The 14,177-nt window shown below is 39.1% G+C and overlaps 1 protein-coding gene across 1 annotated transcript in view; it reads left to right on the top strand.

The window, feature by feature from the left end:
- Nucleotides 1-273: 273 nt before the first annotated feature.
- The window catches only part of LOC138159034 (cytochrome P450 3A2-like), a 37,171-nt gene continuing 23,267 nt past the window's right edge, over nucleotides 274-14,177 (top strand). Inside the window, exons 1-2 of the mRNA XM_069085377.1 lie at nucleotides 274-396; nucleotides 6,044-6,136. Coding sequence (XP_068941478.1) covers nucleotides 387-396; nucleotides 6,044-6,136 — 103 coding nt within the window. The 5' untranslated portion in view covers nucleotides 274-386. The remainder of the gene's footprint in view (nucleotides 397-6,043; nucleotides 6,137-14,177) is intronic.

The raw sequence follows: 14,177 nt of genomic DNA on the forward strand, positions 1-14,177 counted from the left end.
TTTAAAATATAAGGAACAGATTAGGAGCCATCTGTAATGGAAATGCAAATTTAAAGATCTTCCCTGCCCTTAGGCCCTTTGATAGGCTTAAGAGACTCTGAGAATCTTCCTTGATTTGAAAATATACTCTGCCTCTTAATAGGCTGAATGTGGTCACATGGAGCCTGTGGCAGGAGGCTTGGTTTTCAGGAATGCCCACACCTTGATGCTGTGTGATTGGGCAGTGGGTCAAGAGGGTGGTTACATTCTCTGACCCAGGAGAAGGCTATATAATCCCTGATGTGAGGCTTTGCTTTGGGGCTCATTTTGAGAAGTGTTCTGTGATTTGATCAGATGAAACTCTGGGAAGCCGTTGTTGAGAGCCTCCTTGGCTTTGAAAAACCCAGATGTTGATTGGTATGTATGTAATGGTTGGACAGTTTGGAAACCTGTCTACTTGATCTGTTTCTCTGTCTTGATAATTCTGTCTGTATATTCTGAAGTTTGGGGTGCTGACCTTTTTCCCCTGAACTAGGTAAACAATATATATATTTGACTGATTAAAGTAAGCTTGTTAACCCATTTGGAGTTGCTTTCCTTTAACAAAGCAGATCTAAGAACCTGTGTTGGCAGCCACCCTGGGGATGCTGGGGTGCTTGCTGCTACACCATCTAAGGCACAGATAGAGGAGAGGAGAGAGAAAGTAAAGGAATTGATGAGAGGATGTTCATGAACATTATTCCAAACTTTGGTGCTGGAATGTGGACTCTACTAGTTATCTTCCTGGCATCACTCTTTCTGTGAGAGCAGCAGCCTCCTCCTTTCTCCCCTTCCACAGTATGCTTTTCAGAAACCAATATGTCAAAGATCATGGCAGCTCCAATATCTTCCAGGCTGTACAGCTCAAATAGCTATGTGAAAGTGCTTTAGTAAAAAGTATGATTCAAAAAACAGGAATTGTTATTTTTGTTGATGATTTTATGTTGTTCCCTTGATTAGCTATAAATGACTGTCACATCCTTATCTTCCCTCGCTGACCATCTCTCTTCACTCCTAGGAGCATTCATTGGTGGAATCCCTTCTCCCCTCCAAAGTAGAGCTTCCTTCTTTTCCCTTTTTCAGTCTTTCCCCCCTCCTCACTTACTGCCCTTTAGGCTCTTCTCTTTCTGAGACCAGAGTCAATCACTCACTCTTCTCCACCTCCATCTGCCCCTCCCCACTTTAAGTACCTAAGGGTATAATGAAGTCCCACAAAAGAAGCATTCTCTTGTAGGTGGGGTGACACCACGTTCTGTGCATAATGTCCCGTCTACCTCTTTTCTGTTGCCTCTACCAGATTTCTGCCTTGATCTCTGTCTCTTTGTGTATATTTAGAAAGAAATCTCTTATTAGTCTTTCTTTTGTCACTCTGTTGCTATTATAGTCCTTTGTCTTGCATTTCTTTTGTTTGAGGTGTTTAAGAAGCAAATAATTTCTTCAATTCTTGTTTTCTTTCTAAAAAATGTTTCAAACTCTTCTTTATTATTGAATCTTTTGTCCTGTATGGTTAAACCAAGATTTGCAGAATAGGCAAGACCAATGGGAACTATCTGCACTTACAGGGGTACTGAAAGGTCCTGTCAAACTGGTGGCAAATCCACGTCACAGTTCCCCTGGGTGGAGATTTGCTCCTGAGGAAGGAAAGTCACAGACTATATGTCAAGGTTATAAGATCAACTTGTTAAGGTCAGATTGTGGCCCCCCTTGGGCAGTCAGGTGGGTTTCCCTTTCCCTCTTTCAGTCCTTTTCTTTACAAAGCAAAGCTCCCATACATATGCAGACACTGACCCTGGTTTAGGCTTCCCCACTGTAAACATTCATTTGTCCCTCTCTTCTCTTGACTTTCCTAGATGAGATCATTCCTTTGAAGATTATTTACTTTCTACTCTCTGCACTTGACCATGTTTATTCAATATTTGTGGTGCCCTGTGATAGTAATGGCAATTAAAGATTCCCCTGTATTGGCTTGGTTTTCAAACTGATTGTGTTAAAACCCAGAGCTTGTTAATCCCACCTGTGGGATGGACTTTTTGATGTGAAAAGAAAGTCCTGAACTGGGAGGAGCTGGTGATGTAGATTTGGAGAGACAAGAGAGAGGGGGAAGATCTTTTTGGAAGCAGCACCTCGTGGAGAGAGAGAGACTAAGAGAATTGCTGGTGGCCGCTTTGAATTGCCCTGGACTTTTGAGACCTGCCCCCTGAGCTGCCAAGGACTGAGGAGACATGGCTGTTTTGCTGGTACTTTGTCTGTTTTGATGTTCTTTTGCCAGATTTGTCCACTGGTGAAAGACAGTCCTTTTGTTGAAGAAGTCCTGGAACCTGGCTGTTCACTAAGAAGCCCTGAGACTGTCCTGCAGACAGAGAGTGAATACTGTCCACTGGCGAAGGACAGTGCTGTTGTTGCAGGGGTCTGGAGACTGTCCTGCAGACAGAATGAATACTGTCCACTGGTGAAGGACAGTGCTGTTGTTGCAGGGGTCTGGGAGCCTTTCTGTTGGTTCAGAAGCCCTGAAGAAGGATTTTCTTGTTGTATGTTTACAGAAATCCTGGGAGAGGGCTTTGCTAATGTGTTCAGGGGTTCTAGGACTGTTCTACAGACAGAGGATAAATTCATGAAGGGACTGGCAATGTATCTTGTGGCTTTGCTAAGCCTTGTCTCCCCAGGAACTAAGATTGCTGAGAACTTGCCTCGTGTCAAGATGAAGAAAAGACCTCCATTTGGGTATTAAGTGCTGTGTTTAAACTTGATGTAACTCTGGGGTAGATTCAATTGTGATCCAGGGGTGGGGAACTTTTGACCTTATGTTTGGAAACTAGTCTCCATTTGAGAAGAGGGGCTTTGTGGTGGACTTAATTAAGGTATAGCCTAAGGGTGGAGAAGTATTTAGAACAGAGACTTTAATTGATTGAATGATTGGAAGGTCCTGGGGTGGGGTAGTCCTTGGAGATTATTTAATCACATTTGGTAAATGCTGTATTTGGAATGATGTCATGTTTTGATCTTCTCTGTTCTTGGTTGGTCACTGAATAAAATGGAGAGCACCTATGCTGGTATTCTGAACCTTGGGAAGTTGCCTTTCCTTGGCATTACATTACATGCCCACAAGCATAGGATCATAGATCAGAGTTGGAAGGGATCTTAGAAGTCATCAAATCCAACTGCTTCACTTTACAGATGAGGACTTTGAGAATCAGAGATGAATGACTTGCCCAGAGTCACACAGCTGGTAAATAGTCTTTGAACTCAACTCTTCCTGAATCCTAGGTACAATGTTCTATCAGTACCATGTAGCTTCTAATCAAAGAATTCCTCTTCTTTATCCTTCCTTACTTTTTAAAAATTAAGTCTATCTATGTATATACTATTTGTTAATTCATTTATTTGGTTCCTACCCCTTTCCAGTCCCATTTATGGCCTATAGATGTCTGCCAAATTGATTTTGCTGTGGGACACTCATCTGCATTTTGTTTCACAACCTTAGACTGGAAACTCCGTGAGGACAGGCAATTTATTTTGCCTGTCTTTGTTTCCACAGTGTTTGGCACAGTGCCTGGCACATAGTAGGTGCTCAATAAATACTTGAATTGTTGACTTGGCTTTAAGTCATAAATCCATTCTGGAATTTTGTTCACCTTGACTAACATTCTAGTTCTTTCTCTCTTCCCTCCCTGCCCCAGTTCTTTGAGGCAATTTTAGTTCAGCCTCTCCACCCCCACTGTTGTTTTACTAAGCTGCATAACTATTATTGAAAAATCTTCTGTTAACTTTATTAGGATAAATTTTATCTCATGTTCATGTTAGTCAAATGTTCCTACTTTGTTTCTCCAGGAGTTACATGACATATTGACATATCAAATTGACATATCAAAAGCTTTAGGCAGATTTTCTTTTATATTTTCTAAGTATAAATGCACTTGGAAACATTGTAATATAACAATTTTTGCATATTATTCTTAGTTTAAATGGGTAGTAGATTTTTCTAAATGAAGCATTTACGGATCCCTTCTCTGTTAGTACCCCCTCCCCAATTTACCTTGTAATATATTCTGTGTATACTTATTTTTGTTGTCTCCTCTAGTAGAGTGTACATTTCTTTAGGGCTGGGAACATTTCATTTTTGTATCATTAGCACCTAGTACAATGCTTGTCACACAGTAGATGCTTAAGAGATGCTTATTGATTTATTGAGATTAAAGTCTTATTTTCCTTGACTTTTTACAAATAATGTTCTAGCTTTTTCTATCTTCTTATGCTTTAATCTTGTGTGATGTGAATTAATTAAGTTTTTTTCTTCGCAAATTATAAAACCCCCTCTTTTTTAAAATGAAGATTTGGAATTTGATGACATTATATTAAATGAGTTAATTTTAATGTTTCTTTTTAAGAATGTCTGATGAATTATATAAATTTATAGGCTATCCCTAGATCTCCGTAGTTCTATGTAATTTTCTTTAACAGTTTCCTGACAATGATGGTTAGAATCTTTATTTAAATCTTCATTTTATCTAGTAATTCTTAAATGAGCTCTCTAAGCTCTTTCTTCTAATTCTGCCATCTTGGTTTGTAAAAGTTCCAAGTCTCTTTCTTGATGAATTTTCTTTTTATCTTGTTTTGCAGCATTTTTCTCCCACTTCTGGGTACTGGTCATACAGCATGAAAACTTTATTTCCCATTGATTATATTTTTTTATTCAAATTTTCCACATATTAAAAACTATTGACTTTTGTTATTGATTTGCCATGTTCTGTTTTTATTGATACTAGATCTTTCATTATGGATACATCACATCATTCTTTACCCAAGGCAGTCATTTCTTTTTTGTAGGAGAGGGAGTAATCTCTGGACTATTGATTTCATTGTCATAGGTTTTTCTTAGTGAGGAAACTCCCCCTACCAATGCAGAACACCAATACTTTTGTATCTTAGTTTTATAGAGAGCTTCTTGGGGGCACTGAGTAGTTAAGTGATTTATCCAGGGTCACACAGTCAGTGTCAGATTTTAGTTTGTAAACATCACGCTTGTCTTTATTTCTTTCAAAGCACTTATTATCTAATTCAATTTTCCACGTGTCATGGCTAACTTTGTTTTTTGTGAAGTTAATTTATAAACTTTTCTTTTTGGCGATTTCTCTTCTAGATCTTTTAGCCTTAGTGTTTGGGGTGCAGTGCTGTAGACAGTGGGGCACAGAGTTATTAGAATTTAGCATGTAGGGCTGAACCTGGACTTTAATCCTGAATCGGACAGACCACTTACTGGTGCTGTGACTTTGGACAAATCATGAAATCTCTCTGGGTCGCAGTTTTCTCATCTATTAAATGGAAATAATAATGGCCCCCACTTTATAGGGTTGTTGCTAGGAGCATCTTGTAAACCTTGAAGCTTAATATTAATGCTAATTATTATTCATGGTGTTAGTATTCTTTTTGTTGCAGCTGCTGCTTTAGTCCTTTCCCTTTCCTAGTCTGAATGACTTTGATTTTGAAGCATCTTTGTCTGCTTTCCTTTTTTCTCTTTTCCTTTTTTATTTATTTGTTTGTTTGTTTAGGGTGACCAGGGATTTGCTCTAAGGCTCTGATATTTAGGGAGTATTGATAGCATTTATAGTTCTTCGATAGCATAGAAACAACAGCACTCATCACTTCTTTGGCAGAAAAAATTAGTTAAAATGGAGAACCACTTTGTCCCCCTCTTTCCTGCAGTGGCCATACACCAGATAAGCTTCTGCTTGACTAGTTCTTTCTCTTTCAAAAAGTTTCCCCAGTAATGCCTGAGGCCATATTTTGTGCTGCTTAACACAGGAGTATCTTGGCTACTTTGCTCAGCCACATAATGGCTTATTACAGCTCTGGTCATTGATGACTCAGAAGCCACACATTCTAGATGGTCAAGGCTGAATCTTATCTCTAAGCTGCCTTTGAATTTTATCTCTAAGCTGTCTTTATTGCTTAGGAACTGAAATTGAGATTGACAAAAACATTAGTGTCTTTGTCACAACTTTTAAACATTTGTATTTTTTTGTTATAGATATGAAATATGGTCAAACAGACTCTTTAAGAACCTGGGGATTCCAGGACCTACATCTGTGCTTTCTTTGGAACTATTTTAGCCTACCTCAAAGTAAGTATTTGAGGGTTCTCATTTACCCCTCCTGGAGGGAAAAGCCATTTTAACTCTATCAGTTAGAGTCTGTTGTCTTTCCAAACTTCTTTCTAATTCCAGTCCTAAAATCTCATACTTTCCAAGACTAGATTGCAGCCTTGTTTTCCTTTAGTGTTACATACCAGTGGCATCAAACTCAGATACAATCAGGGACACTAGTTTATACATAAACATCTCCATGGATTGCATATTGGCTTAGTTTGAAATGTAATGTTATCTGTATTTTATTGCATTTTTATTTATTTTGTTAAATATTTCCCAATCCATCTGAATCTAATTCAGGCAGGATTGTAGGGTATTGCAGGCTGCATGTGCCCTACATGCGACGACTCTGACCAGAGTACATTGGATAGAGAGACTTTATTTCCTGAAGGAGAGGCATTAGCAAGTGTTAAGGACTGAATATTTTATTCTGAATTCTGCTTGTATGTGTGTCTGTGGTCAGCATCATAGATCTTTTTTGAAGGATTAACCTATTGATGAGAATTCCCCATTGAATCCTGGTGCCCTTATAAAATGAGTATTTGTTTCCAGTTATTGGTGCTTTGGGAAGAGCCAACACGTGACGTTCATAATCAGATTCAGTGTGATATAGTGAAGAGTCTGGATTTAGAGTTAAAGACCTGCTCCTTTACTTGTTATCACCATGATGGCTTAACATTTATGAGCTTTGAATTCCTAATCCACAAAATAGAGGATAACAATATGTATATCACTTACATAAAAAAAAAGATTGTGAAAGATCAAATGAAATAATGAATATAAAATGTAATTTATAACCGAAAATAATTACACAAGGACCCAATGGATAGAATGCTAGATGTGGAGTTGGGAACACCTGTGTTCAAATATTCCTTTGGACATTTAGTAGCTATAATTCCTTTGGCTTCCACTTAAACTTTTAGATTCTTTGAATATTAGTTTCCTCATCAGCAAATTTCTAAGGTGATGATAATAGTACCTCTAGGAAAGCAGGAGGGATGATATTTGTAACATTTATCTCTCTTCTTTTGCATTAGATTAGGAATTTTAGGTTTTTTCTTTTATTGCATAAATTGTGCATGATCTGTTACTTCAGATTCTCAGAAAGCAAAATAATTCACTATTTGGCAAATTAGACTAGAACTGAATGCTTGAAGAATTGTTCTATCCCCTGGGCTATTAAAAATACTGCTTAGGGTTGGCTAGGTGGAGTAGAGAATAGAGCACCGGCCCTGGAGTCAGCAGAACCTGAGTTCAAATTCAGCCTCAGACACTTAACACTTACTAACTGTGTGACCTTGGGCAAGTCACTTAACCCCAAGTGCCCAGCTTCCCCCCCCAAAAAAAGCAAAAATGCTGTTTATCTTGCAGATTGGCATTATCTTTGTTGTTGAAGACCCACCTTCCCTCCTTCCTTCCTTCCTTCCTTCCTTCCTTCCTTCCTTCCTTCCTTCCTTCCTTCCTTCCTTCCTTCCTTCCTTCCTTCCTTCCTTCCCTCCTTCCTTCTTCCTTCCTTCCTGCCTGCCTTCCTTCCTTCCTGCTTTCCTCCCCCCTTTCTTCCTCCCTTGCTCCCTCCCTCTCTGCCTTGACTTGCCCTTCCCTTCCCTCCTCTTTTCCTTTCTTCTCTTTTGGATAAGTAATCTGGCAAATCTCCAGTCCTCCTCAGAAATTTAACTTTTTGCATACTTATTATTTACTTACTTTTCATATTTATATACTTCACATATTTTTTATTTAAAATTAATCTCTTAAAATGACTAAACTTGAATGATTCAATAAAATAATGAAGTTTTAAATAGATCGGTGAAAGTAAAACTTGATAGAAGCATTTCTGACACATCTATGTCACAGTTAAAAAGATGTTAAAAAGAGAGGTAGGTCTCTGCTTGCTCAGGCAAGGCCTCAGATGGTATGCTCAACTTGGTGAGGACATCATGAGTCCCATGCCTAGTTTTCAGTTTTAAAATTTCAGAAATTTGCTTGTTTTCTGTTTAGTTACGGGTGGTCAGGCTCTGGCAGGGGGTGGGCGAGGGGGGGACCTACTCAATGGGAGATGCTTTGGCAGGCTAATCAGTACGGTTTCTTAATGAACATAGAATTGAAGGGAGGAGAATGCTTTTGTGGCATATTTCCATCATGCTGTGGTAACTGGATGGAACTTGTTTTTCCAGTCTAAGAGTAGATTTATAGGTCTAGTTATTAGTATCAGAGTCCCCTCAGCTATGGGCAATGTTGATTAAATACTGACAGGTTTTGATGACTTTTTGATAAAGGCCCTGACAGGTTTTATGACTTTTCGATAAAAAATCTCCTGCCCCTTTGCTATGACATTACCTTATAATAGCTTAGTGGGGTTTTTTTTTGGTGGGGGGTGTATGTGAGATGTGTAGACCTGTTCTTATGATTGGTATTCAGAATCTCAATAAGGAAACTTTCTGTGTAGACCAGCACCAAAGAGTTGTCTGTGGTGCCTAACTTTACAGAGCCAGTACATGTCTGAGGCAGGGCTTGGATCTTTAACCCAAGTCTTTCTGACTCAAAAATCAGTTAATTCTCCATTACTATGCTATTCTACCTTTTACATTTATACGACATTTGAAGTGTATATTGCAATTAATTTGATCATAACTGATCTTACATTGATTGCATTTTAGTTTATATGAGATTTGGGAGACACCGTGATCTCATCAAGAAACTTAAAGCAAGACAAAAAAACTTTATCTTAAAATTCTGGGTTCAGACCTTATCTGAATATGTATCCTTTCATGAACTAAGTATTGTAGAAATCTTCTGCCCTCTAGTTTATTTCTCAGTTTTTAAGTACTTGAATGTGTTATAACCTCTAGCCCTGTGTTTGACTCACTTGAGAAAATTCTTCTAATTCTCTCTCAGTATTGACTTGGTATCAAAGCCCTAGTCTCTTTCAATTTAATTCAATTCAACAAACATTGATTTCATTTTTTTTTCAAACCTGTGATTTAATTAGAATACCGGACTCCTGTGCAGTTGGCAACCATTTTGTACCTTAAAGTCTTAAAGAATTGACTGACCACTGAGAGGTTAAGTGATTTGTCCAGGTCACAGTTACACAGCTAGTATAGGTTGGGGGAGGGGATGGCTTGAAAAGGCCACCTTTTTATTCACTACATTTCACAGTCTCTCTCAACAAATATTTATTAAAAGTGCCCACTATAGGCTAGGGTGACATGTAAAAATTTCAAGCTACATAATTTCTTGGTAATTAATAATTTTAATAGTCATTGCTGTCAGGTGATTAATAAAAGGGGTCAGAGGAACTATCAAATGCCAATGACCCCTCATAGAATCCGCTCAATACTTATATGCCCTTGGAAGAGTGGGTGTTCCTGAGGGTGGCAATCAACTCTGATTGGTTAACAATTAATGAGAAGAATGAATATGATAATGAGAGGTGGACACATTCTAATTAGGGACTGGGGGACTTTGATCATTCTTTCTCCCAGCCTCTGGCAATCTAGACAAAGGATCTATCCCTACCCAAGCCTGAGTAGAGCACAATAGGCCGGAATTCACCTTAGATTAAATTCTTTGTAAGGTTCTCTAGTTGGGTCTGGTGTCCCATATAGGATCAAAAAGCACAGACCCTGGAATTTGGGCAATCTCATCAATCAACAATGTCCTTCAGTTCAATGTCGTTGAATGAACAACCTACAGGTTTCTGAACAAAGTCTTGGACCTAATTCAACAATTGATTGTTAATATAAGAAAGAAATAATTATTTCTTTCACCAGACACTGTGCCCTGTGCCCTCTCTGTGTCCTTGACAAATTCTTCTGACTTACGTGTGCTCCTGTGGACCCTAGGATAAAGGCCTTTAGGCAGGCTCCAAGACTTCCTACCTGATTTCTCATTCTTCAATCACTCACTACCTCAGACCTCCTACTGTTTTTCTGAAAGGAGAAAATTGTTCTCACTTCAGTCTACATTTTAAAATAAACATTGGGCAACTGGGTGCTGATTTGCAGAGCACCTGAAGTAGGGTTGGGAAAGAACAGGAGAATTAATAACAAGAAGGAAGAAAGAATTTAAAGTAACAGATGAAGTTTTTTGTTTTTAACTTGGCTAGTGCTGGTTGCTACTTGTTTCCAAATACTGCTTATTCTGGAATACTGTAAAGGGAGAGGTAAGGGAGGAGCCGCAGTAAAGTAGGATTAGTTTGTTGAATTAAATTTGCTGGAATTATCAGGGTTGTGGACAACCAGTCTTGCAATAGACCTAAGAAATCCAGAGAGCACTCAGAGGGCAGAAGATCATTGAATTATAACTTAAGGGCTGGAAGGGACCTTTGAGGTTAGGTCTTTTCTTAATTTTTTTGGAGGGCAATTGGGGTTAAGTGATTTGCCCAAGGTCACACGGCTAGGTTTTTGTGTGAAGTGACTGAAGCCGAATTTGAACTCAGGTCCTCCTGACTCCAGGGCTGGTACTCTATTCACTGCGCCATCTAGCCTCCCTGAGGTTAGGTCTTTTAAAAGAGGGTCAGCCCCCTCATTTGTACAGGTGAGGAAAATTAGTCTCAGAAATGTTAAATTACTTGTACAGGATAGCAAGTGAAATGGCAGTGCTAAGATTCAAGCCCAGGTCCTCAGACTCCCAAGTCCAGTAACCTTTTCATTACACATCTTGTCTTCCTATTAATTAGTTTAATTCATTTAAACAGTTCTATTAATTGTCTTATGTATGCAGTGAAAGGCAGTGTTATGGGTGGTATGTAGAAAGCTGGCCATGGAACCAAGAAGGTAACACTTCAGATCCTACCTATGATGCATACTGTCTGTGTGACCTTAAGTAAGTTTGTAACCTCTCATTTCTCTAGGCAACTTGCTAAGACTGAATTGTAAAGAAGATGCTGACCTACATTAGTAGAAAGAGTCAGGTTCAGTCCCCATCTGTGAGTGTAGCCAACTATACTCAAAGGTCTTGGGGAGGTATGAAGATAAGTAAGAAAGCAACCTCTGAGTTAGTTGTCAGGGATTTGATGTATGTATGGATAACTATAATACAAATTAGAATATGGTGAATTCACCAGGGAACAGTTAGATGTCACAGTGGACTCAGGAAGACCTGAGTTCAAATCCAGTCTTAGGTATTGACTAGCTGCATGATGCTAGGCAAGTCACTTAGCCCTGTTTGCCTCAGTTTCCTCATCTGTACAATGAGCTGGAAAGGAAATGACAAACCACTACAGTATCTTTTCTAAGAAAACACCAAATATGATGGGAGAGAGTTGGACCTGAGTAAAAGGACTCAATGAGGACACCAGAGTACAAAGTACTCTATGATCATGTGACGATAACAATGGCTACGCAGTTCTTCAAGTTTTGCAAAAACACTTTACACATATTATGCTATTTGATCTGTGTAAGAACCTTGTTAGACGGGTGCTGTCATTATCCTCATTTTACAGATGAGGAAATTTAGACTTGGAGTGGTTAAATGATTTGGCCAAGATTACACAGATTAAGTGTTTGACGTAGGATTTGAGCTTTATCTAGTCTTCCTAACTCCAAGACCAGAGCTGTTCCCACTGTACCTACTGGATGAATGGCAACTATTTCTATCAGGGAAACTAATGGCAGGCTTCATGGAGGAGGTGGCACTTGGACTTTGGAAGGTTGTGGGGAGGCTGTCAACAGGTATAGGTGGGGGTAGTGATAATTTTAGGTTTAGAACAAAATAATGTAAGAATAAAAATATTTATTTTAAATTTTAAGAAAATACTACTACTACTATTTACTACTACTACTACTATCACTACTACTACCACCTTCCTTTTTCAACTGCTGAGAAAGGATTGATCTGTTGTGAAAATATATGAAAAGTCTGGTTCCATTGAGAAGAGAATACAGAACACTTGGGAATGATCTCTTTCAGCTTATATCAGATTAATGACCATTGACTTCCTTTTCCAACAGCATGTAGGTGATGTTCATGCTTTCCCAGGGAAAGCCTGGAAATTGAAGAACCACAGAAAGGTGGCCTGGTGAAGGCTTGAGAATTCCTCCAAGGAGAAATGCTCAGAGAAATGAATAGCAGCAAAGATGAGACCCAATTGAACAGACTGTCATGAGACTGACTAGCTTTTGTTCCTAGAGTTTCTCCCTACAACATTCTCCATTTGCTCTTCAAAGCCTTTTATAACTTAGTCACCACTGACCTTTCCATTCTTCTTGTTACTTACTCTCTACTCTCCATATGAACTCTTTGATCCAGTGACCCTGGACTCTTGGATGTTCCAGGAATAAGACACCATCTGTCTTCCATTTCTCACCTTGGAGCATTTTCTCCAGCAGTCTGCCATGCCTGGAATGCTCTCTCTCCTCAACTCTGCCTGCTGACTTCCCTGACTTCCATTAAGTCCCAACTAAAATCCCATTTTTTTCAAGAAGCCTTTCAATTCTAATGCCTTCCCTCTGTTAATTCTGTTAATTATTTCCTCCTTATATGGTATATAGTATTCTTTGTATATGCTGTTGGCATGTTGTCTTCCTCATTAGACTGTATGCTCCTCCTTCTCCTCTTCCTATTACCTAACTAGGGATGCCAAAAAGTGTTTCAGTGGGGGCTCTGCCCACCCAAAAACTGCTGAGGTTTCATGATGTCTTATGGTAGAACTGTCTCAAAGAATTCAGAGTCAGACCACCTCTAATCCAAGTACAGGCATTTATTGAGATTAATGCCTCTCATGAAGTGGGCTAAGTTCCAAGAGGAACCAATAAGTTCAGAGAAAGCAAGATGGATTTTTATAGGGTAAAGATGCAATTACATAACAGAAATTTGCATAGAATAGAGGAATATCATTAATATTAAAAAGGCAGGAAAAGTTTGTTGAGAAGGGGTCCCATCTATGGTTCTGTGGTAAAACATTCTGGTCATGCTGCTCTCCAATTGACTAGTTATTGTGGTCCTGTCTGGTCAAGATAGATAGTTAGGTATCGTGGTCCTGTCTTGGGCTAGATGGATGATGTTATTGTGATTGAATACAAGAACACACCTGTTTCTGTGGGAATGGGTCTGGGGCAGTGACCAGGTAGTAGCTTGGTTCCCATCATGTGATCATGGACACGCCTACTGTTTCTGTGGGAGCTAAGAGTTCAGGGACACACCTGTTGTTCTAGTGAGCAGTGAGACATATATGAAGAAGTTTGGACATTGGTGGGGGAGGGGGGCTAGATAGGTATAGTGGGCCTGCTGTTCAGTGGGGCTGGTCCTATAATGAAGTTGGAATATTGGGGTTGGGGGCAGCTTTATTAAGATTCCGTCACCATCACCACCATTACTGCTACTACTACTACTACTACTACTACTACTACTACTACTACTACTACTTACTACTACTACCACCACCACCACCTCCTCCTCGTCTTCCTCCTCCTCCTCCTTTTGTTGTTGTTGCTGTACTAGTAAAGCTAATACTACTAATACCTCATTTTAAAATGCATCTTTCAGGGCTTTGTGGACTTTGACATGACATGTTTTCAAAAATATAGGAATACTTGGGGATGAGTATTTCAACAAATTTTCCCACTATGAACTCAAATTTCTATGGTAACTCACCCAGCAGCCCGATGATTCTGACCTACAGATGCAAACAGAGCCTCCAAACCACCCATGCATATTGATTTTTTTCCCTAGTGAGCTGTTCTTTTTTCAGAGACCAAAAGGTTCCATGCAAGTTTGCAGTCCCAACCAGCAGGATCTTTGAAATGGGATCTGAGGCATGTAGGATCTGATGGCCTGGAAACCTTTGAAGTAAAATCAACTATAAGACTTTCCGCCGAATCTGGAAAACATGTAATAAAGTCAAGAATTTCTAGTCAAAATGATCAGATTTATTTATGTAATTCCCTTCCTCTACTTCTGTCTATATTCTACTTTGACCACTTGTGTGGAAGAAATAAGTCTTTTTAATTGACTTCATTATCCTGTTGGATATTTTTGACTGTTGGCATCAGTCCCTTTCAGAGTCTGGAAGTTCATG

This window comes from Petaurus breviceps, unplaced genomic scaffold (assembly GCF_028583685.1).
Source record: "Petaurus breviceps papuanus isolate PSGF00001 unplaced genomic scaffold, PetGlider_PUasm1.0 175, whole genome shotgun sequence".
Classification (NCBI taxonomy): domain Eukaryota; kingdom Metazoa; phylum Chordata; class Mammalia; order Diprotodontia; family Petauridae; genus Petaurus; species Petaurus breviceps.